Source organism: Salmo salar, chromosome ssa10, assembly GCF_905237065.1.
Source record: "Salmo salar chromosome ssa10, Ssal_v3.1, whole genome shotgun sequence".
NCBI classification, from domain to species: domain Eukaryota; kingdom Metazoa; phylum Chordata; class Actinopteri; order Salmoniformes; family Salmonidae; genus Salmo; species Salmo salar.
In genome coordinates this window covers 5,829,937-5,853,520 of record NC_059451.1, presented here as the reverse complement: position 1 = coordinate 5,853,520, position 23,584 = coordinate 5,829,937, and the positions used below count along the sequence as shown (strand labels likewise).

The 23,584-nt window shown below is 41.7% G+C and overlaps 1 protein-coding gene across 2 annotated transcripts in view; it reads right to left on the bottom strand.

The window, feature by feature from the left end:
* Positions 1-23,584, bottom strand: part of ttll7 (tubulin tyrosine ligase-like family, member 7) — a 142,592-nt gene that overhangs the window by 35,182 nt on the left and 83,826 nt on the right. For both annotated transcript variants that reach the window (XM_014215640.2, XM_045687265.1), the window contains exons 9-11: positions 21,630-21,788; positions 9,174-9,268; positions 6,065-6,212 (exon numbers count right to left, since the gene is read on the bottom strand). In XM_014215640.2, coding sequence (XP_014071115.2) covers positions 6,065-6,212; positions 9,174-9,268; positions 21,630-21,788 — 402 coding nt within the window. The remainder of the gene's footprint in view (positions 1-6,064; positions 6,213-9,173; positions 9,269-21,629; positions 21,789-23,584) is intronic.

The window sequence follows — 23,584 nt, the reverse complement described above, 5'->3', positions numbered from 1 at the left end:
CCAATTTACTTAGCAAGCTGGCAATATGAATTGATAGCTAAGTCATTTAGCTATCTAGAACCTTAAATAACACAGAGACCTGTACTGTAGATGTTATGTTATCACCTGGACAAGTGGGTGAGTGGTAGACTGTCAACGAAACACTGAACAAGTATGAGAGGGTTTATCTACTGTCCCCTGTGCTCGATTTTCGCTCATCTGGCTCAGGCTAATATCGTTGTTGTTGTTGTTGTTGTTGTTCTGCACAGGCTGACGTTCTCGAGAACCCAAGGCATTAACAAGGCATTCTGCCTTATCCCTAGGGTTCTCAGCTACAAGCATCGCTTACCAGTGGGACCAGGTGAACAACAATCCCGACACTCCGTTTTAACATTTAGAAACCTCATTGCCTGTACGAAGGTTTTTGAAACATATGTAACAAATGTTTTATATCAGTGAGAAATAATATTTTTTTTAAAAGACAATAACCCTAACTCTATAAAAGTGTGAAGTAATATGAACCTTTTATTTGATTTGTATTATTTATTGCTGATATGAAAGATAATGTACCGCAAACAATGCCTGTTACCTTTCAGAACAAGAGGCACTTAACAAAACTCCACCGGCCAGAACATACCTTCATGAAATAGTTTGTTGTTTGAGCAATAGGACTGTAAAGTTCCAAAAAGTAAGACTCCTGTTATTTATATATTTGCAGAAAACAATTCAGGTTTCTTTTGTGACTTTTGCTACTGCTTTCTAAACAATGATCCAAACAAAGTTGCTGTTCTGCTGCCTGGAAACACAGTCCAGTGCAGTGCAACATCAACGTGAATGGCACATTCGCATATGGCATGGCCTATTTGTATAATAGCTGTGATTGGTTATGGCGCACCAGTCTGTGTAGAGTCCGGATCTGGACAAGACTGAGCTTTTATTGACTGCAGTGTCTATTAATTGCTCAAATGCATGTCTTTCACATTACTATTGAATTTTCACAAATACCTGACTCTACGTCATTTCCAAACATTCTATGAATGTATGAAAACATTAACATATCTATGTGTTCGCTTATCACAACAAACAAACCCAAAAAATTGACATTCTTTCTGAGGGTGTATATGAACAGATTTGAATAAGATTTAAATGGTGCAAAATCGATTTAAGCCACCTTTAACCCAATGAGTCCCACCATTGTGCTGGCGTGATTTTGGACTTCTATCCCCTTTTAAATATTGTGTGTTTGTGCTACAGACTTCAAGGTACCATTGGTTTTGTCTATTTCTTCTGCAATCATTGGTACCAACCATTAGTCTGTGTGATTAACGGGGGATGAGCTAGAGCTGTGTTTGTGAGACAAGGGCGGATCCCAAAGGGGCCGAGAGTTTTTTACAACAACGTCTGTAGAGTCAGAATGGTTTGAGCTACACACTATTAAAATATATCTATGAAAAGCTGAGACTCTTACGAACACACACATGTTTATCTCTATGCAGCTCACAGGCTACACAAAAGTCATTAGAAGATAAAGGGTTCTTCTACATAGACGATCATAGGAAATCCCAGGACATAGTGTCTATAATACTGTAATAAACTGACAGTTGCTGTCACAAACTCCAAACTCCACACAGTTGTCACTGACTAGTTGGATATTCATTTCACACTGAGCAAACCATTTCTGTACTTATAGCACTCACATGAATTCATTTCTATCAGGTTTTTGCTTTGGCGGACTTATTTTGTTTACTGTTTGTCAAATTGTTTTCTGCTCTACTTGTAGCCCTGGTTGTCCTGAAAAGAAAATGGTAAAACACATCATTGTGACACTAAATATAACGGCTAAATGAATGTGAGATAAGTGAAAAGCTGTTTTTTTCTGGGGTCTCGGGACTGATAGGGTTAAATACGGTGTACCTTTCATTAGAATTTGGTCAACAAACTCACAAGAATATATTGAGAGGACGGGTTCAAAATATTAGGGATCAATGAAAGAAAGACATTAAATATATGCATATTAGTCTCTGTTTCAGCACCAATTGGTAGATGGAAAATACTCTGATATTGTAATACATATAAACAAAATATATTGATGAATCACAAATACAGTGGTTTGATTCATCCTGAAAGTTGCCATATTGTCACGACACCTACGGAAGGTGGTGCCCCTACTAGCTGCCACCGATCCTCTGTTTCACGTGCTGTTAGTTAGGTTTGGGAAAGGCACGCACCTGTTTTGTATTAGTTGTTAGTGGGGGGGGGGGGGGGATTTAGGCTAGCTAGGTAGGTTTGTGTTTTGTGCGGGATTGTTTTTGTCAGGGCTCATGTTTGGAAGTGAGGGTCTGTGTTTTTCCTCTGCCAGTGTTTTACGCGGAGTTTATATTGGGCTGCGTCCCTGCGTTATGTTTGGAGAGGGTGTGCGTTTTATTTATATGCCCTGCCCGACCGTGCTTGTATTTTTTCCGTGTGGATATATTAAAGAAGTATTCACGGAATCATCTGTCTCCTGCGCTTGACTCTACCTCTCCTGCTTCCTTGAGCCACACCTTGTGACACATATTCAAGTTCAATCCATGAAATATTGGAAGGTGAGAAAAGTGCACAATAGGGTAATATAATAATAATACTTAATAATGAATTAATAATGAATAATAATAATAGTCCTATACATCTACTCTATTCCTCACTAATCATGGAACTGTAATAACAACGGTCTAGTCGTCGTGAACCGTGCGCCAGGCTCCAGGTTTGAACTGCTACCTGTGGGGTGAGTTCCATTATGATTCAAATAGGCTACATGTTCTAAATTAATACACACGTTAGTCTAATATAATCCAGTATTGCTAGCAACCCTCAACAACAACTTCACGGACGTAACAGAGGAAAGAAAGGTTAACAGAACTGAATGTTGCAAAATGTAGGCTACAAATTGAAGGAAAGTAACACTAAAGTGACAGTTATCAATGTACGCGGGTATTACTGACTGTGGCTCCCAATAGTAGCTAATATTTAACATGATACAAATTGTTGAACATTTTTTTAAAAGCCCGGTCATACAATTAAAACATTCTAAAGCGCATAAATCAACTCGGTAGGTTCAGCACTACAGCCTATAGCTTGGGTCTCCAGATTTCATCCCTGCAAATTATTAGGACATACAATTACAGTGCTTTGAGAAAGTATTCACACCCTTGACTTCTTCCACATTTTGTTTTGTTACAGCCTGAATTTAAAATGGATTAAATGTAGATTTTTTTGTCACTGGCCTACACACAATACCCCATAATGTCATAGTGGAATTATGTTTTTCAAAATTGTTTCAAATTAATACAAATTTAAAGATGAAATGTCTCGAGTCAAAAATAATTCAACCCCTTTGTTATTGCAAGCCTAAGTTCAGGAGTAAAAATGTGCTTATCAAGTCACATAATGAGTTGCATGGACTCACTCTGTGTGCAATAATAGTGTTCAACATGATTTTTGGATGACTACCACATCTCTGTACCCCACACATACAATTATCTGTAAGGTCCCTCAGTCGAGCAGTGCATTTCAAACACAGATTCAACCACAAAGACGAGGGAGGTTTTCATGCCTCTCAAAGAAGGGCACCTATTGGTAGATGGGTAAAATTTTAAAAAGCAGACATTGAATATCCCTTTGAGCATGGTGAAGTTATTAATTACACTTTGGATGGTGTATCAATACACCCAGTCACTACAAAGATACAGGCATCCTTCCTCAGTTGCCCGAGAGGAAGGAAAATGCTCATGGGGCCAACGGTGACATTAAAACAGTTACAGAGTTTAATGGCTGTGATAGCAGAAAACTGAGGATGGATCAACAAATTGTAGTTACTCCACAATACTAACCTAATTGATAGAGTGAAAAGAAGGAGGCCTGTACAGAATAAAAATATTCCAAAACATGCATCCTGTTTGCAACAAGGCACTAAAGTAATGTAAGGCACTAAAGTAATGCAAAAAATGTGGCAATGCAATTCACATTTTGTCCTGAATACAAAGTGTTATGTTTGGGGCAAATCCAATACAACATATTACTGAGTACCACTCTCCATATTGTAAAGCATATTGGTGGCTGCATCATGTTATGGGTATGTTTGTAACCATTAAGCACAGTTTTTCAGGATAAAAAAGAAACGGAATGAAGCTAAGCACAGGAAAAATCCTAGAGGAAAACCTGGTTCAGTCTGCTTTCCACCAGATACTGGGAGATTAATTCACATTTCAGCAGGACAATAACCTAAAAGAAAGGCCAAATCTGCACTGGAGTTGCTTACCAAGAAGACAGTGAATGTTCCTTGGTGGCTGATCTGCTTGAAAATCTAGGGCAAGACTTGAAAATGGCTGTCTAGCAATGATCAACAACCAATTTGACAGAGCTTGAAGCATTTAGAAAATAATACATGGGAAAATATTGTACAATCTAGGTGTGCAAAGCTCTTAGAGACTTACCCAGAAAGACTCACAGCTGTAATCGCTGCCAAAAGTGATTCTAACGTGTATTGATTTAGGGGTGTGAATACTTATGTAAATGAGATATTTTCTGTATTTAATTTTCAATACATTTGCAAAATAATGGGTTTTCACTTTGTCATTATGGGATATTGTGACACAACAAAATGTGGAGTAAGTCAAGCGGTGTGAATAATTTATGAAGGCACTGTAAAATTCAGAATAACGGCACAGCTATTTATAGCCTACTTCACTGGAAAAGGGGCTGCAATACACGTCATGTTGATAGGATTTTCAGTTCGCTTCCATATGACTGGTTTCACTTAAATCTCCAGCGATCATAAGGAAAAATTATCTAAAACAACTGCTATTTGTATTCACAATCGCCTTCTCCAAATCGATTACTCATTTACCTAGCTCTTATCAATTTATAAATTACAGTGTTTGGAGAATAGTATTATTTCTATCAGATTTCTATCCGAATGGAAATAGTAGATGTTTTTTCACTTGAAACCGACAGGTGCTTAACCTTATTCATGGTTTCCACTTGTGTAAAGATGGTGGAATTACTAGGGAATTAAGTCAAGGTCAGAATATGGCATATCTGTTTACACCTCCGCCATACCTCCATTTATTTGAACTCCACCCCAATGGGTACCTTGCTGGCACTGGCCTTTCCCCATGCGTAAGTTCAAGGTCAGAATACACAAAAATGGAATAAGGCAGAAGTAACTTGGGACTGAATTCCCCCCCATGCACCTCTATCTGAATAACAATAACTGAAGGAATGACACTTTTCTCTATTTAGAATCGGACTAATGAAGTCAGAGGCACAGAGCGGAGAAGCACAAAAGGCCTAGTGTTGAAAAGAAAGGGGTCGTCCTCCGTCCTCAACACCTGTTTTACACCGGCCCTGCCAATTTAAAATTCACATGGATTTTTCCTCCCTCATTCCCATTTTTTATACATCAAAGAGCAATAATTGTGAGAAGGTCAAGTGGGAAATTTTATGAAGAGAGTAAGGGTTCCTCCAATTACAGTCACTGATCGGCTAAACGCCGGTACATGTCCGTACACTCATCCCTGGGTAGTGGCGTATGTATCACCCACACTTGGATATCACCGTGCCCTTTTAAAATAAAATACAGCTTGTGTTGCCGTGTGCCCCCTCCGTTCAGACCGCTAAAGGTTGATCAAGGGACTAATCAAGGGGTGGAACCCACTAGCTACTTAAACCTGGAGCACGCGACAACCTTGTCCAGCCTACTTCTAACGCATGTATAATGAAATGTTACGCTGTCGACTGAAACTTTTACTTTTACAGTGACAAGGGCAAGGAAAAAGCAGTAGTTTCTATCATTCTATCAAAAATTGTTTTTCTTGTTCGGGTCGCTGCCACCGGCACAGTTAAGGCTATGCCGACATTGGTTTTATTTAGGCCTACTGTCCTTTAACACATCTCATCCATCTTTCTGTCGATCTCTCCATATGTGTTCAATATCAATGTGCATAATCTGCTAAATGGTATATATTATATTATATATTATTATGCGTAAAAAAATACTAAAGCAGAGGGAATTCCTACTACTGAAATTATAACTATCATTACGCACCAGTTCTTCTTTCCTTCGCTCCAGTGTGTGGCGCTGTTTTTCTGCCTCGGAGGAGGCGGCCGAGAGCTTCTTCATGGAGCCCTGGCCGTAGAGCCGTCTCTGGGCCTCTGCCTTCTGCTGGGCCAGGTTACGCTTCTTGTCGCTCGCTCTGAAAGAAGAAACCACAACACAGCAGAGACAAACAATGAGAACAGCAAACCTTCTCTTTCTTTCTCTCTCTCATTTAGCTTCCCTCCAATACCTTTATTTATTTACGTACTCTATAAAGTATAATTTGATTAATCTTGCAAAGCCCACAGCCTCTCTCTTTTGGCATTGAAGCACAAAAAGTGGAATGCTGAACGTACCAAACCTGGGTTCTTTCAAAAACCACAGCTGTACTTAAGTTTGCCCTGGAGTAATGGAATGAATATCATCCAAAAAGTGCAAACCCACACTCCTGACAGGCCCAATCAAATGCTCAAAGCATTTGAAAAAAGCAAAGTTGGAAGGAGTCAGAACCATTGACTTTCTTCATATTCCTAATAAAGAAGTCAAAGGTCCTAACTCTCTGACCTAGTGGGAGCAATTTATTTTAGCCACTCACTGGCCCTTTAAATGTAATATTGTGCCCTCCTGTGGGCACTGGGGTTACTCTGTGTCCTGGATTCCCCGGGAACTGCCCTAGCAGTACGGATTGTCTTCTGACACCTTTCTAGAGCTGGAGACTAAACCGAAAGTTATCGACACTTACCATACCGATCACTTATCGCAGGCATTTTGCTGATATTGTTCATTACAATAAGTAGCCTATACTGGAGAAATGTGAAGTTTGAAATGAAATCAGTGTGCTAATATCAGTGATTGTTAAGGGGACAAGTGATGACTACAACCATCACACTAGTAGTAGTAGTTTAAAGGATAATTTAAAAAAAAACTGTTGCACATTAAAATTATAAACGTATCACATCAATTTAGGCAATATGGATTTTTTTTTCATATCGCACAGCTCTACATCTTTCCAATTGAACCAAGTCACAAGCCCACCCAGCCACCATGGCCCACTCCTTACAGAGGTAAGGTATTACTATATAAAGAAATGTAACAACGTTTCTTTCACTCAGTGAACATACGCAGTTTGTCTGGTGCCAGACGTTGTTTCAATGTTCTATCACCAGGCCAAGATTTATTTGTTGGGAAATAATCAAATCTCCCCTTTTGTCTTTATGAACGCAGTAAACACCGGCAATGAAACAAATTCTTCTGATAAGGGATTAATGGTACTGTACTGCGCTAGAGCTGTTAAACAATGCTTTTTCTCCTAATGATTTACTACACTGTACTGGGCTGACCTAGAGCTGCGTTCAATGTATCACAGTGTATCACAGCGCTGCCAAACAGATCTTTTGAAATTTTTCTGATAAGGTATTTATATTGTACTGCACTGGGATAGAGCTGCGTTCAGTGTATCACTGTGCATCACTGTGTATCACCGTGACACAGTGCTGTAAACAGATCTATTGTAGGGGTGTATTTGATCCACTCCAGTGTGTAAGTCCTAATGTAGTGGCATTCCTTGTTGTTTATGGGGAGTGTATGGGGACTATATTTAGCCATGTGATGGAGAGGCACAGAGAGAGCAGAGAGCTGGAGGTCAGGTCTGGGATGATCAATCAGTGTAGAGACTCAAGGCAGCCCAGGGACAGCACAACCACAACTAGTCAGTATGGATACAATCACACACGCAAACGTGTACACACACACACTCACATAAACATTTACACACACATGCACACACACAAAGACACGCACAGACACGTATACATACACCTATTGTGACCACTAACCGACCTCCGCCCAGTAACCTGCCCTGAACTTTAGTTACTATCCGGCTACCACTCGGTACTCAACCCTGCAACTTAGAGACCGCTGCCCTATGTACATAGTCATAGAACACTGGTCACTTTAATAATGTTTACATAATGTTTTACCCACTTCAACTGTATAGACTGTATTCTAGTCAAGGCTCATCCTATATAACTACTGCTGTACAAAGCTTTTCTATTCATATACTGTCCATCATTTCTATACACACCATCATACTCATAAAAATGTATATTCCAGACTCTGACGTTCTACTATTTCTAAATGTCTATATTTTGGAGATTTCTGTGTGTTGTTTTGTATTACTGTACTGTTGGAACTAGACACATAGGCATTTCTCTACACCCGCGATAACATCAACAATATATGTGTACGTGACAATAAAAAAAAATGTATTTGATATTTTATTTTATTTCCATATACTTCCAGTCATTGAACCAACGACTATCCATTTAAAAGCGTATCTCGGCAGATATATACATCATTTTTTTTTATTTATTTAGTATTTATTTTTAGCAGAAGTGGCAATAATTTAGTAGGGGTGGGCCACCGCTGCTAAAGGAATATAGGGGAAACTCTGCACTCACACACTCAGTACACCATACTGTAAGCAACACACACACACACACACACACTCACACACACACACACACACACACACACACACACACACACACACACACACACACACACACACACACACACACACACAGCGTACACACATACACACACACTGTACACACACACACACACACACACACACACACACACACACACACACACACACACACACACACACACACACACACACACACACACACACACAGCATACTGTAAGCAACACACACAACGCCCGATTGAACAATGCACAAAGAGAACAATGGAGAGGGCCTAAGCTTTATAACTTTTTTTTCGCCATCCAACAATCCAGCACGTAACCCACTTTTACAAGGACTGCAGCTTTAGCAGTTGTTAAAACAAAATACAGAAGCCTAGTAAACAAAGCACTCGTATACTAATGAAATCACTCTGAAACGAATAACAAGAGGGGTAGATAGTGCGCACATCAAAGAATTGAAAATGTTTGTGGTGAAATAAAGAGAATCAATACAAATCTAAAACATTCAAAAGCCTTGGCCATGCAAAAGTTCAGCGTATGCTTTTTGATGAACTCATAATGGGCCTCGGGAGGCTGTGCGGATGATATTGTAGAAGTGTTGCTGCTACACAGCATCTATAGGCCTACCTGATGTTGAGAAGTTTCAGTGCGTTGAGCAAGACCCCTTTCTTCACGTCGTAATCAATCTTCTGATCGGTCCCGAAGCTCGGCGCTCGATTGATCTGCGGGAGAAAAGATTCAAAAAAATAAAAATTCAACAGAGAAATACAATTTGAAAAAACATGACCTATGGGCAACACTTTTGAATTGATTTATTTATTGTCTTAAGACATAGTACAGTTGCCCAGAGGATGAAGTACAAAGCCCAGAGGATAACATTGTAACATCCCTCTTTATGTTGTGTTTCTTATGATTATAAGAATGGATTATGCAAAATTATTCAACACTTATTTCCAATGTGGTCTTTGCTAGTGCACTTTAGGGAGATTAGTGAGAGGAGGGAGGTGGATGAGTGTGTGTGTGTGTGTGTGTGTGTGTGTGTGTGTGTGTGTGTGTGTGTGTGTGTGTGTGTGTGTGTGTGTGCGTGAGTGAGTGTATGTTAGGGAGGGGGTTAGTGTTTATTGGTTGGAGGACACTTTAGAGCCTGGTCCTGTGACCTTTGACTTAGCCCACATCCTGTCTGGCGGGGGCCGGGGGGGGGCAGCTGTCACCAAATACGTGACCCCGTTGCTGTGAGCCAATGACAGTGACTGGTAGCTCGGTCCGTGGCATGCTACTGCCCCCTTTGTCCTATGGGACGCTGGCACCTCCAGCCAATACAAACAGGCTGTTATCTCTCCGTGTTTGAGAGCATCAAACCTGTGCACCATTGTGGGTAAATTGTGCCTGACTGACTGATCTACAAATAATAAGGAATATTTATTTATGATGCTAGATGATTTGTAGATCAGTCCGTCGGCAATGTCGACTACAATGTCGAACAAGCCCAATAACACAGTACAGTAGCTCAGTACAAGCAGCACAAGCCCTATGAATGGGATAAAACGTTCAGAGGATTCACTCACAGTGCTCCATACAAAAACCCTATATCATTCGTTTTCATTCTTGCAAAATTTAAGAATGGCCTCCTTTCTCTCAAAAAGGAAAAAGGGTAAAAATGTTGTCAGTCGGGGCGACGGATTCAGATATCAAGCATTATACCTGACATGACAAAAGTTCTCATCCCCAGATGGTGGGGGAATTGTGAGCGGCAAAAAAAAGGGGCCAGCATATAAAGGAGAGAACACTGATTGAATTCTGCCTAAAAGGGAGTTCAAATGACGGCGGTGCAGCCAGCGCTAACGGCGGGATCAGGTTTCAGTCCTTGAGCGCCACAACGAGATAAGACTGCTCCCCCGGTGACACATTCGCGCCACCTCTTCACCTTTTCATACACACAGCACTGCCACCATTTGGTGTAATTAGTTTAGCATTAGGTTGTGAAAACACGCATATGCACACACACAGACATTTCAATAATGCTCCACTTACACAAACAAGAAGGGAAACCTCTAGGTGCACACACTGGGTCAGTTCATTTCAATTCTATTTCCTGTAGTAAGCTCAATCTACACACTGTATTTACGTCAGCAAATGGCCCCAAGACAGAAACACTGGAAATGCTCCCTAGGTACCAAGGCTCGCCGTTTCTCTCCTGGCCGGCCAATCACTAATCCCCAGCACAAAGGTGCTTGCTGATGTGTACCAGGGCTTAGGGAGCGCTGCTGTAGATCATATTTACATCACAACCTAGGCTCCATGCACCACTAAGCGTAATGTAGCTAGGGTTGGCAACAGTGAGCTAAATCAATGAATTTACTGTAGCGGCCGTAACACTACCAGGTCCTGTTGCCCCATTGCCCCTGGGCCCTTTGAACACAGACGGGCAACAGTACCATCAGAGAGCTGTCCCTTCACACAGGTACGTACACACACACACAGGGTTGAGGTAGCCGTAAAGAGCTAGCAACCTTGCCGGCCCACAGATAGCCCAGCCTCACAAAAACCAACAAAGAGCACTCATCAAGGTCTGACAACGCAGGAGATGCCATAGATTTACAGTGTCAGCCATTTAGCTTTTCCTATCCCAGTGTTCTCTCCCGCTCAGTCAACTATGTTTTTCCCAGTGCCTGGGAGGTTTTAGCCTCATGTCCCACCTTCAGAAGAGAGAACAGAATAGAAAGGGAAAGAGAAAGGGAGAAAAGTGTGATTTTCATTTATATGCCCCTCACATAGTGTATGACACACACAAAGAGAGCATGGGGGTATGTACTGTACTGTATGCTGTATGGTTAGTGCAATTGCCATTGGTAATCCCGGCTGCGTTTTTCTTAGCTTGTCTAATTTTTCAGTGTGATTTGTGGTGTCAATCTATTACGGGGAGACAGGCGGCATAACACACTCGCTCTTTCTTTCTCTCGCTCTCTGTTGATCTCCTTCACTTTGTCTCTTTTCTCTCCTTATTTCCTTATTTCCTCTCTCTCTCAACCCTTTCGATCTCCTTCTCTCCTTCCCTCTCTCTCCCTCTTCTCTTGCTCTGAGGTAGGAAGTCAGGCCAGTCTGGGCCTAATGAACCCCCGCAGCCTCTAAAATCCTGCTCTGATTTCCTTAAGTGTCTCAGTCAGGGGCTTAAAGAGCGCGTGCTCCAAGAGACATTCAATAAAAACAAAAGATTATACATTTTACCCTTTGAGTTTTTCCCAAATTCGCATCGACAACTCTGAATATATCAATCCAACTGCAAGAGAGTGAGAGAGCAAACGAGAACAAACAAAACATACATGTTTATATCATCGTTTTATTTATTTATTTTCCCCCGGTCGATTTCAATTCTTCCAATTTAAAGGTTGGGATCAGAGTGAATGTCAGCTAGGTACATAGTGAATCAGTTACATACCCCAGGAAAATGTCTCTTTCTCTTTTTTTTTGCACCTGGATACGTGTCTTTGATGCATAAGTAACCTGCCAACGTTTCTATAGGCACATGTAAAATGTAGCTCTGTGGTCGGGCATTCTGCGTGCGATTAGCCCCACGTGAATCAACCATTTGGTTTGAATCGACTTTGATGTATTCGCGCTTTAATGATCCTGATTATTAACCTTAAAGCACAAACAGAAGGGCGCACAGAGCAACCCAGCGAATTCATATGATGGATGGATTTTGGACAGTTCAGTCAAAATAAAAATAAGAGAAAAAGTAAAAATTCTCCCCACATAGTTGTCTGACTCACAGTGAGCTCAGCAGGGCCTTAAGGGCATTGGATAGCCCAGAGAGAGCCCTATAATAATATACGCATTAATGGATCAATGAATCAGTGCTCATGCTCGACTACCATTGTGTTTGTGTTTAAATACTCTGCAGACACTGAAATGCACGGTCGTGATTAATCTCTCTCAGTAAGATTAGCCCGCCTTATTATGCCTACATTAGTGTATACAAACCCTGGCTTTCTCAAACTCCGATACGGCCTCAAACACTCAGGGATATCGGCGCAGTTCAACAGCCACCAGAATGGACTGTTTTGCAGCACAAAGGCAAAAAGGGAGCGCGGTGATCCAGCTGGTCGGCCGGTTAAATGGGGCTCCGGTTTCGCCGCCTTCTCAATTACTGTTTTATTCCTTTGTGGCATTTATAATGGCTAATTCCGACAGAGAAACTTGAGCTGGGAGTGGGAGCAGTCCAGAGCATGTTAAAGGTCCTGGGACTTACCAGACCAACACTTCACAAAAAGTTACCTGTCTCGACCCGTTTTGAATGGCTTGTACACATGCTTGTCCAAGGCTAACAACACAGACACACACACGGTTGCTGCCATCGCAGCCTGATGATAAATGACTAAATGCTGGTGCTCGTTTTCAACTGGCCCATATACCAGATCTGTACATTCCTAATTTGATGCTTATTCTGTGAAATAGTAATGTTTCAAAAGAAAAGTTTAAATCACCTAACTTAGTTTTGCCATGGTTATGGATGGAGACAAACAGATCCCATGGATCATTGTAATTTTTCTTTAAAAGGGGCAAACCCAAAATATAAGCTTGTTTCACTCCAATGTTTGTAAACAAAGTAAATGTAAATAAACACTATATAACCTCAAAACATGGTTAAAACTATAATTTGTATATCATGGTCCTCACATCCATAGATAGGTCAATGAATTTGAGAGTGGTTTCATTTCTCCAGCCCTATTCATCAGATTTTCCCAAAACAGAGGTAGCGAGTTAGATTTGTTATTGTTCAAACTGCTGATTGCTGCTTTAATAAACCCCTTATGAAGCCGTACAGCTGGAAGGTGAATACTGCCATCTAGAGTTCCATAGGAGATTAAATAGGCAGGGGCATGAAGGTACATATTATTCATAAACATTTAAAATATGACAGGAATCAAAAATAATGGATTTAATCAGTGCAATAACTTATATTAATAAAATATATTCGGGGACAAAGAAACTCAAATATAATGAAATATGTACAACTATATGTATGTTTTTGAATTGGAAATTAAATCAAGATGGTGGAAATGTCTTGAAAGGAGGAAAAGGAACATGCCAATTCATTCTTAATCACCCTGAATTCACCTTGGATATTTAAGGAACAAAATGTATTTCAAAGCTTTGTTGAAGTTATAAAGCAGAGGTATTCTAACAAAAAGAGTATGCAGGGCACTGTTTTCTTTATCCCCTAAATATTACACTTCACATTCCTACATTTATGAATATGTATTTTTAGCTCCATAAATACAAATATGATATAATATAATAAATAGGGCTTAAAATAACCAATGTTATCTCCAAAGATTAAATATAATTTTATGAAAGTTTATGCAACTACGACCTACTTAATCTTTTCTGAAATGAAAATAGACTGAGGTATTTTAGGGTATTGTATTTTAGGGACACTATTGGATGTGTCTGCCTTTTGATGTAGACAACTTTGGACTGGACACAGCGGCAAGGAGGGGAAGTAGCCGTCGCGCTGCGTAGAGGATAACAGCAGAAGATCAAAGTGTGTGTATGTGTGTGAGAGAGAGAGCGAGCGAGCGAGTGTGTTTGTGTGTGTTTGTGCGTGCCTTGAAAAGAGCTGCAGTATTTGTTTACGCTCGCCAGTGCAGATCATTTCCATTCACCCCCCTAGCAGCAGAAAGGATGTCTGGTTATATAGGCTCTCAGGAAGGGACAAGCGAACCAAACTCATCTTGAAACAATCGGAGACCACCGTGGGGGGGGGGTGGCGGCCGGAGCTGTCGCCCGTCCCAAACACCAGCAGCACGCTTGACTCAAAGCACGCCCGCCTCATTAGCTGCCAATCACTCCTTGCGACACGCCCCTGAGGTGGTGAAATGGTGGGATGGCTGAGAGGAGGAGGGGGAGGCGGGAGGTGGGCAATTACCCTGCAGCCTTCAACAAACAAACCCTGTAATGAGTGCGCTTCACATTGGAGAGAAGTGACATCACTCATCACTATGTGTGTGTGTACATATGGCGTGAGAGTGTGTTTTCAAATTCCCACACACCACCTCTTTCAGACAGCCGCGTCAACAAAGGCGGCAAAACACTTTTGTGTGTGTGAGCTTTTTTTCTTATTTTTATCCACCTCCCACTTTGTTATGGGTCTGCTGCGTGTTTTACAAGTGTCAAGTCCCTCCCAGCTCCTCCTGAAGTATGAAAGGATGGGTTTGATGATGGGAGAGATCAGAGTAAGTCACAGTGGCTACCCTGGAGAGAAAGAGTAACCCCTACACACACACAAACACAGGAGTTCTGCATGCACAAAACATGCAGAGGCTGCCCTAAGAAGCTCCCTGATGTCTTTGAGGCACTGGAGACCGGTGCCGCGGCACGAGACTCGAGTCATCCTCACAGCGACCTTCCAGGACTGCATCCCAAATGGCACCCTATTCCTCATATAATACACTACTTTTTACCAGGGCCCATAACGTTCTGGTCAAAAGTATTGCACTATATATAGGTAATAGATTGCCACTTGGAACCCAGCCCAGGAATTATTCCTGCTAGCTGCAAACAGTTGTTCCTTTTATTTGGAGAACCAGGTGTCTTTCTTTTGATCACATACACACACACAGAGAAAAAGAGCAAAACAGGATTTAATGACGACGAGTGGTCCACAGGCCAGTGTTCCCGGCCAGAGAAAACCCACTAATAATTCCTAAACAATAAATATGCTCACACCCAGGCGCTCCTGCTGTGGGATAGACATGGCAAATAATTTAACTGGACAGTTTGCATGTATATTCTCCCTTTTCTCCCTCTCGCTGTGCGCCCTGAATATTCTCTCCCGTCGCCCGCTTTTGACATTATTCGTCATGCTGGCTTAACATCTCCAGTGTGACTGGGGTCCTGGAAAGACTTGAGAAACAATGGGAAAGCGAGGGCCCTGGGGGAATGATATGGGGGGGAATGATATCAGCGTCGCACTGCAATATTTAGCTAATGAGCAAAAGCATCATCCCGCATGACTCTCTCTCTCTCTGACCCTTTTCTTTTCGACACTATCCCAAGATACCTTTGCTTGTATCTGTTAGATTTTTTTTTCAGTGGAAGTTTTATTTCCTCACAAGCCCCCAGTTTACCTCACCAGCGTTAATTATTTTCATAGATTTTTTTCTCCTTTTCTCGCATGTGTGCAAAATGAACCCTTACAACGATTAGAAAGCCAACAACAGTCTAACCAGTTGGTGAGCGTCGAATGGCGATGAATGAAAAGCTGTCGACAAGATGCAGATGCTGTGTGTGTGCGTGCGTGGTTGCCTGCGTATGCATGTATGTGTGTGTTTGTGCGCATGTATGACTTTGTGTGTGTGCATCAACCCAGGCGGGTCAATGAAAGTGAGGTTTCTTGGGTTACACCATTTGTGTGTCTCTCCCTGTGTAATGCTGGTGTTTTGACTGTCAATAGGAGGTAGAACCGGTGTTGAAAACCCAAGGAATTAAGATAAGGATCGCACAAAGCCTGTCTTTCTCTCCCTGCTCAGTACAATGAGCCCTGCGTCTGATGTGGCTTTGGTTCGCCTTGAATCGCTCCCTCCCGCCTTCTCCATTTTCTCCTCCATCTTCAACCTAACAGCCACAATGCTGAAGTAATGCTTTGGTTATTATCGAGCAGGTGTGTGTTTGTACAAATGTACAGTCCCTTTTTCTGAGTATCAGCACTTATTTTCAATATTTTTCAAGCTCAGTTGATTTTCCTTTGTGTCCGTTCATTGGGAAATCGCAGGAGCTCGAGACTGCCGAGGGTCTGTTCAGCTATGAGCAAGTGTCCCTAATCAAGGGTGTTTGCAACGCCACACAATGGCGAATGCCTTGTCAAAGCTGTGTGGCGCCTTTTCAGGCGTAATTGTAGGATGTGAAACGCAATCATGTTCTTTTCTTGAAACCCACCCCCAGAAAGAAACACACACACACACACACACACACACACACACACACACACACACACACACACACACACACACACACACACACACACACACACACACACACACACACACACACACACCAAAGCTAATCGTATTTTACATTTTCTTTAATATGATACCATCTACCTTTCAGGTAGCCATAAGAATCCGACTAGAAGTTCAATACTTCTCTCTAGTTGGAACGGTGCTATGCCATGATCAGGACAGTGCGGAGCAAGATATGGCTCGGAAAACGTACCTCAATCCAATGGCAGTATACTCCTAATTATCCCATAATCCCAACTGACACATCGAAAAGATTGAAATACTGCTAGTTTTTTTTATGAAACTGCCTTTGTCGTCAGCATGCTATGCTTGCTAATGCTAAAGCAACCCATTGGATTCAAAACTTACGGTAGCTACCGGTACTCACCACAACGCTAGGCATCGCATTTTCATGGAATCAAATAGGCTGCTAATAGCACTAGCTAGCCTAGCATGCTGACGAACAAGGGCGTTTCATTAAAAACTAGCAGTATTTCAAGCATCTCGACATGTCATTTGGGATAATTGGATAATTAGGAGTGCAGCGCCATCTCCCATCCCTGGATTGAGGTAGTTTTCCCAGTCATATCTTGCGCCGGCTCAGAGCTGTCCTTATCAAGACATAGCACCATTCTGACTAGAGAGAAGAAATGAACGTCAAGTCAGATTCTAAAGCCAACATGCTCTGAATTGGCATGGCCTGAAGTTTCATTTCCTGGTTAAGTTTGCCTGTCAGTCTCCCCAGACCAGCTCACACAGACACACCAGGAGAGTAAACGCACAGAATATAGAGACTCCATGTAATCTGGGCTGACACCGATAAAGTAACCTGAGATATGAAGTCTCCACAGTTAAACAATCTTGCCTAGATTATGTTGAACACATACACAGACGCACACACAAGTGTACACACACACACACACACACACACACACACACACACACACACACACACACACACACACACACACACACACACACACACACACACACACACACACACACACACACACACACACACACACACACACACACACACACACACACAAACAAACAAAGTATAATTTTTATTGTGTGGGAATCTAAAAAGAAAAGTAGAAAGTAATAGACTGGGGAGAATATTACATTTGCCCTAAAATGTTGTAATGCTTTAGTTTAATAAAAATGCGTATCAGAGGGGATGGGATACAGGGACAGGGTTTGCAAATTGTTAAAATTCCAGGTGAGTAAACAAATATTTACTTCACTACTAAATTCATACAACCACTACCATGAGCCAAGCAGCTGCAAAGAAAACTACTAAAGTTATTTTCAGGCTTCGTAGGATACGCGCTGAGGGCTGGGGAGGGTTTCTGCACTCACAAGTGTATCCTGAGTAATCACTTGAATTTTGGAAATAAATTATTGTTGCTGTAAATGTAGCGTGAAAGAGAAGCGTTTTTTGGGGGGCGCTGTGAAACTGGCAAGGATGTTAATTGATGAGAGTTAAGGCGGGCTGCTAGTTGCACTGGGGGAATCATTACTGCTGAAGTGTAACAACTGCATCCACGGCTGTTTGCCTTCTCACACACACACACACGCATGAACACAAAAGTATGCACGCACACACACATGGCTCAAAACTCCAAACTTACACGGCAAAGGCATCAGCAGTCACTGAGAGCGCCTCACTCTCTGTGTCCTTTTGTCATTCAACCACACACACACACACACACACACACACACACACACACACACACACACACACACACACACACACACACACACACACACACACACACACAGTCAGGTAGTTACATGACATTTGTGTTCCACCATGACCGTCCCAGGAAGAGCGGCGCTTTTAAAACTGAGACTTTAAAAAAATTGATATTATTATTATTTTGGGTTGACGCAATAGTGAAAACAAAGAATTATCACAGAGGCATTTCACATCCTAGAGTCAATTTGTGAGAGGAGAAAGAAAACGGCGTGCAGCACTTTGGGTTAAAGGATTTAGGTCAGTGGTCACCAACCGGTCGACCAAACATTTCTGTAAAAAGCCCAGAGGCTTGCGTTTCTATTTTTTTCTTTGTGTCACGCTGTTTGCGATAGGTGCACTTGATTCAGCTGCCCTGCGCACCGAGTAGTTGTAGTGTTCCCATTTTTAACCATTTCATGTGTCTGAAGGTACAAACTCCCCCTACCCAGCAAGCCCGGAGACCAAATCAAGTGCACCTATAGGTATACCGCTGGTCAATCAGATAGCTCCGATCACCATGTCTGCAGTATATACAGTCATTGTTCTGCAGCTTCCACGAGCCCAAAGCGAAGTTGATAGTCGACTCTACGGTGTGAGATTTCAAAACTTTAAAAACCATGACTAGAGAGACTGCTCTTTTTATTAGTGAATTCATGTTTAAGATTTTATTCAACACTGTCAACACTTCATTCAACAATTTTATACACTATAAAACGCCCTCTCCCTATCCACTCGTGCTACAAAGTGTATCGATAGACTTCCTTGTGTTTTTTTAATATCAAGGAATATTTCACGTTCTCTGGTCATACGAGTAACAACATGAATTGGTGTATGAGTCAGAAATAATAGAGTGTGACTCGAGTTTCGTCATTAGCTGGAAGACGGTGCCCCCTTTCTGGCCAGTCAGCACTCAGCGGAGGGAAGGAGAGCTGAGGGACGGTGAGAGGCAGCCTCTCCGCTGGTCTCGCTCTCCCTCCGCTGAGACTGAACATCAGATGCAGGCACCATCAGTCCAGTAAAATGATTTAAATGTATGCCTCACGAGTAATACAACAAATGATCTACTACTTGTGTGATCATATACCTCAAGTTTTGAAATATTATTTTAAAATGATCTGAAGAACATTGGCAGGGCAACTCAAGAATAGTGATAATGTATTGAGCCTATGGCCTACTGCACAAACGTCATTGCTACAGAACTGTTTTGAATAGGTTAATGTTGCATAGGCTTACATTTTTTAAGTGACGTTTAAAACCAAAATCTGAGAGGTAGATTTTGGCCTGCATTTTGACTGAAAGTGATCTCGGCTCAGAAAAGGTTGGTGACCACTGATTTAGGTCATGCTTTAACTGGCTGACATCAGTATTAGGAAGATAGAAATCCTGGACTGGAGTTTTAAGCTCCCAACCGGAACTGGGTCAAACTTCAGTCCTGACCTGTATTTCTGTCTGTCGTGTGTGTGTGAATGAAATGTTCATGTCAAATCGCCAGTTAGTAGCCCATCCCTTATGGGAATAATTGACACATAAACAAACATCACAATAATTCACTGTGATAATTCAGTGATAATTATTCTGCATAACATAGAGTAATATATATATATTTTTGAATTAGTTAAATATAAATCAGTACATAATAGTAAATAAGGTTATCCAAACAATAATTACATCCCTAGAGCTGTAAAAAATATACATACATACAGGCATACATAACATATACAGATAAATAAATACAGAAAAATTTAACAGAAGGTATTTGAACGCAGTCCGGCACAAAGAAAAGATTCATGTGGGAAACAGGCCTGCACACAATCTACATACAATTGTGCCATTTGCCACATAGAAGCTAAATATGTTTATAATTTAATTATAGGTAACCCTTTTTCGTTTATTACAGGCTTTATCTAAATATTCCACAAATGGAAATACACAATGGACAAAAAAACATTTCAGTTTCTCCTCATTGCTCAGCCACATAATGCCAGGGTATATCAGGTGATCTTTCTGGAATAAGAGCAAGCATATATTGTGGTAATAAGGGGGATAGAGGATCAAATTTGTTCCATTTTCTATTTCTTCAAGGTCACAATAGTTACATATTCTTTCCTCTTCCATTTCACCACAATACCGACCTGTGTGTGTGTGTGTGGTCTTGTTCTTCTATCCTCTTGGGGACCTGAAAGTCCCCACAAGAATAGTAGAACAAGGAACATTCTCCCTCGTGGGGTCATTTTCCCATGAGGACAAAGACCATTTTAAGCTTAAGGGTTAGGTTTAGGTTTAAGAGGGTTTCTGTTTATGCTGGTATCAAACCTTGGGTTGCACGGGCCTATTGCAACTTTCCATTTTAAGCTTAAGGGTTAGGTTTAGGGTTAAGGTTACAATTAGGGTTAGGGGTTACATTTAGGCGCTAGGGTTAGGTTTAGGGGTTAGGGTCAGGGGTTAGGGAAAATACGATTTTGAAAGATTTTGGGGGAGGGTCCCCACGTGTGTATGTGTGTGATTGTGTCCATTTGTTTGCTTCTGTGAGTATAGGTGTTTGCGCACCAGTCACAAACCCGGGGTGGAGTCTAAGCAAAGTCAGCCTGTGTTTATGATAGCAGTCACTGTGAGGTAGTCACTCTCACTGTCCCACTGATGCCGCATTATTTCAGTTTATCCCCGCTGTCACGTTGTCAAACTATCGGACATTTGAAACACCACAGACAGGGGTGCCTCAACTCTCTCAGACCGAGAGACGGGCATAACCAGAAAGATACATCATTACTCCTATCTATGTCAACTGTATGTTCACAAGCCTGCATTAGTAGCAAGTATGAAAAAAAAATAAATAGCACTTCACTTCTCCCACTACATATGACTAAATTAAAATGTACAATTGCAGTAGCCATGATAGTTACTTAATAACACACGGCTGTGCGTTTTGAATTAGGAAAAAATAAAGCTGATGGGAACTGGGTCCAGATACCAAAGTTCAACATTTTCAGGGAATTCTACAATGACGGTGCAATAACCTCCCAGGAATATTCTACCTGGAAGCTTGCTCATTTTCAATGAGGGTTTGTGTCAACTCCATTTTTTTAAATAGCTTTTTAAAAGGAGCTCAACAAACTTTAAAGAATGAAGCAAGAATAAAAGGAGCAATTATTGTAAATTATTACTACTGGAATTGAAATATCCTCATTGAAAATAAATTGTCATTTTCCATTCCTGAAATGGATTTTCAGTTCAATTCCTGAGTTCAAACTGAATCAAAACGGCAAAGACCCCAACCATGTTTTTAATAACAACAAAAATCTGAAAACGTGTGTGCATTTGTGCGTGTCTCAGTGCATGTCGTACCTCCAGAAGCCAGGGTTTGAGCTTGCGGTCCAGGATGATGTCAAAGCCCAGCACCTCAAAGCAGACACTGTCGCTCCCTGGTGGCTGTCCGGGGCGACACATGCGGTAGGCATGGAGGACGTGGGGCTCAGCCACTATCAGAGTCTTCACCACCAGCTCCTGTTAACACACACAGATAGTAAGATCCTATCAACCCACACAAACCTCCTCTTCTCTTTCCTCTACCTCTAATTATTCAACAATTATTCAAACATATTAGGCCTGCATTCTAAGTGGTATATGCCAGAATCTGAAGTCTGCACTGCAGAGAACTCAGAACATTTTAATTTTGTTATGAATTATTGTAAATAAAAACAACATCTAATTCATTGTCTAGGTCTGAGACATAATTTTTACGTACATTATCTAATGTGTAAAGAAAAGGAAAAATGTATTGTTGATATAACTGCCTGCTCTCTCAAACACACACAAGATACACATAAACATGATACACACAAGCTCACAAAAGACTGTAGGCAGTGAACAGAGCAATGTGAGGAGTAACATTAGTTAAAGCTGGTCTTTGAGTGAGTGAGTGAGTGAGTGAGTGAGTGAGTGAGTGAGTGAGTGAGTGAGTGAGTGAGTGAGTGAGTGAGAGAGCGAGAGAGAGAGACACGGAAAACAGGCCTAGCACAGACCAGACCCTGTGTTCTCTTATCAGGGCTGAGGCAGGCGTGGGCTCCCCATGAGACGGACTGTGTTTCAGGGACGGCCTGCGGTGTGTGTACAGCAGGAAGGACAGGTCTATGTGTATCTCATGTAGGCAGTGGGGGTATACGAGAGAGATGCAGGCAGGTACCCTGTCAAGAGATGCCGAGTGTAACATTGGCTTGGGTCATTCGCCAGGCTGGAGACTGATATGTGTTTGTGTGTTTCACCAGATGTTTGTGTTTTCAAACCAGGTAGCTTTGGCCCACTTTGGACAGAGAGGAGAAAATCTCTACTTATCAGTAAACAATCCTACAAACCCGTTACCTCGTTTGTTAATATATTTTTATTTATACATATACGTATATATTATATATATATTATATATACATACATATATATATACATACATACATACATACATACATATATATATATATATATATATATATATATATATATATATATACATACATATATATTATATATATATATATATATATATACTGCAAATAAATCAAACTGTCCACTTAGGAAGCAACACTGATTGACAATAAATTTCACATGCTGTTGTGCAAATGGAATAGACAAAAGGTGGAAATTATAGGCAATTAGCAAGACACCCCCAATAAAGGAGTGGTTCTGCAGGTGGTGACCAAAGACCACTTCTCAGTTCCTATGCGGTGCTTTCACTCTAGTGGTAGCATGAGACGGAGTCTACAACCCACACAAGTGGCTCAGGTAGTGCAGCTCATCCAGGATGGCACATCAATGCGAGCTGTGGCAAGAAGGTTTGCTGTGTCTGTCAGCGTAGTGTCCAGAGCATGGAGGCGCTACCAGGAGACAGGCCAGTACATCAGGAGACGTGGAGGAGGCCGTAGGAGGGCAACAACCCAGCAGCAGGACCGCTACCTCCGCCTTTGTGCAAGGAGGAGCAGGAGGAGCACTGCCAGAGCCCTGCAAAATGACCTCCAGCAGGCCACAAATGTGCATGTGTCTGCTCAAACGGTCAGAAACAGACTCCATGAGGGTGGTATGAGGGCCCGACGTCCACAGGTGGGGGTTGTGCTTACAGCCCAACACCGTGCAGGACGTTTGGCATTTGCCAGAGAACACCAAGACTGTGCTCTTCACAGATGAAAGCAGGTTCACACTGAGCACATGTGACAGACGTGACAGAGTCTGGAGACGCCATGGAGAACATTCTGCTGCCTGCAACATCCTCCGGCATGACCGGTTTGGCGGTGGGTTAGTCATGGTGTGGGGTG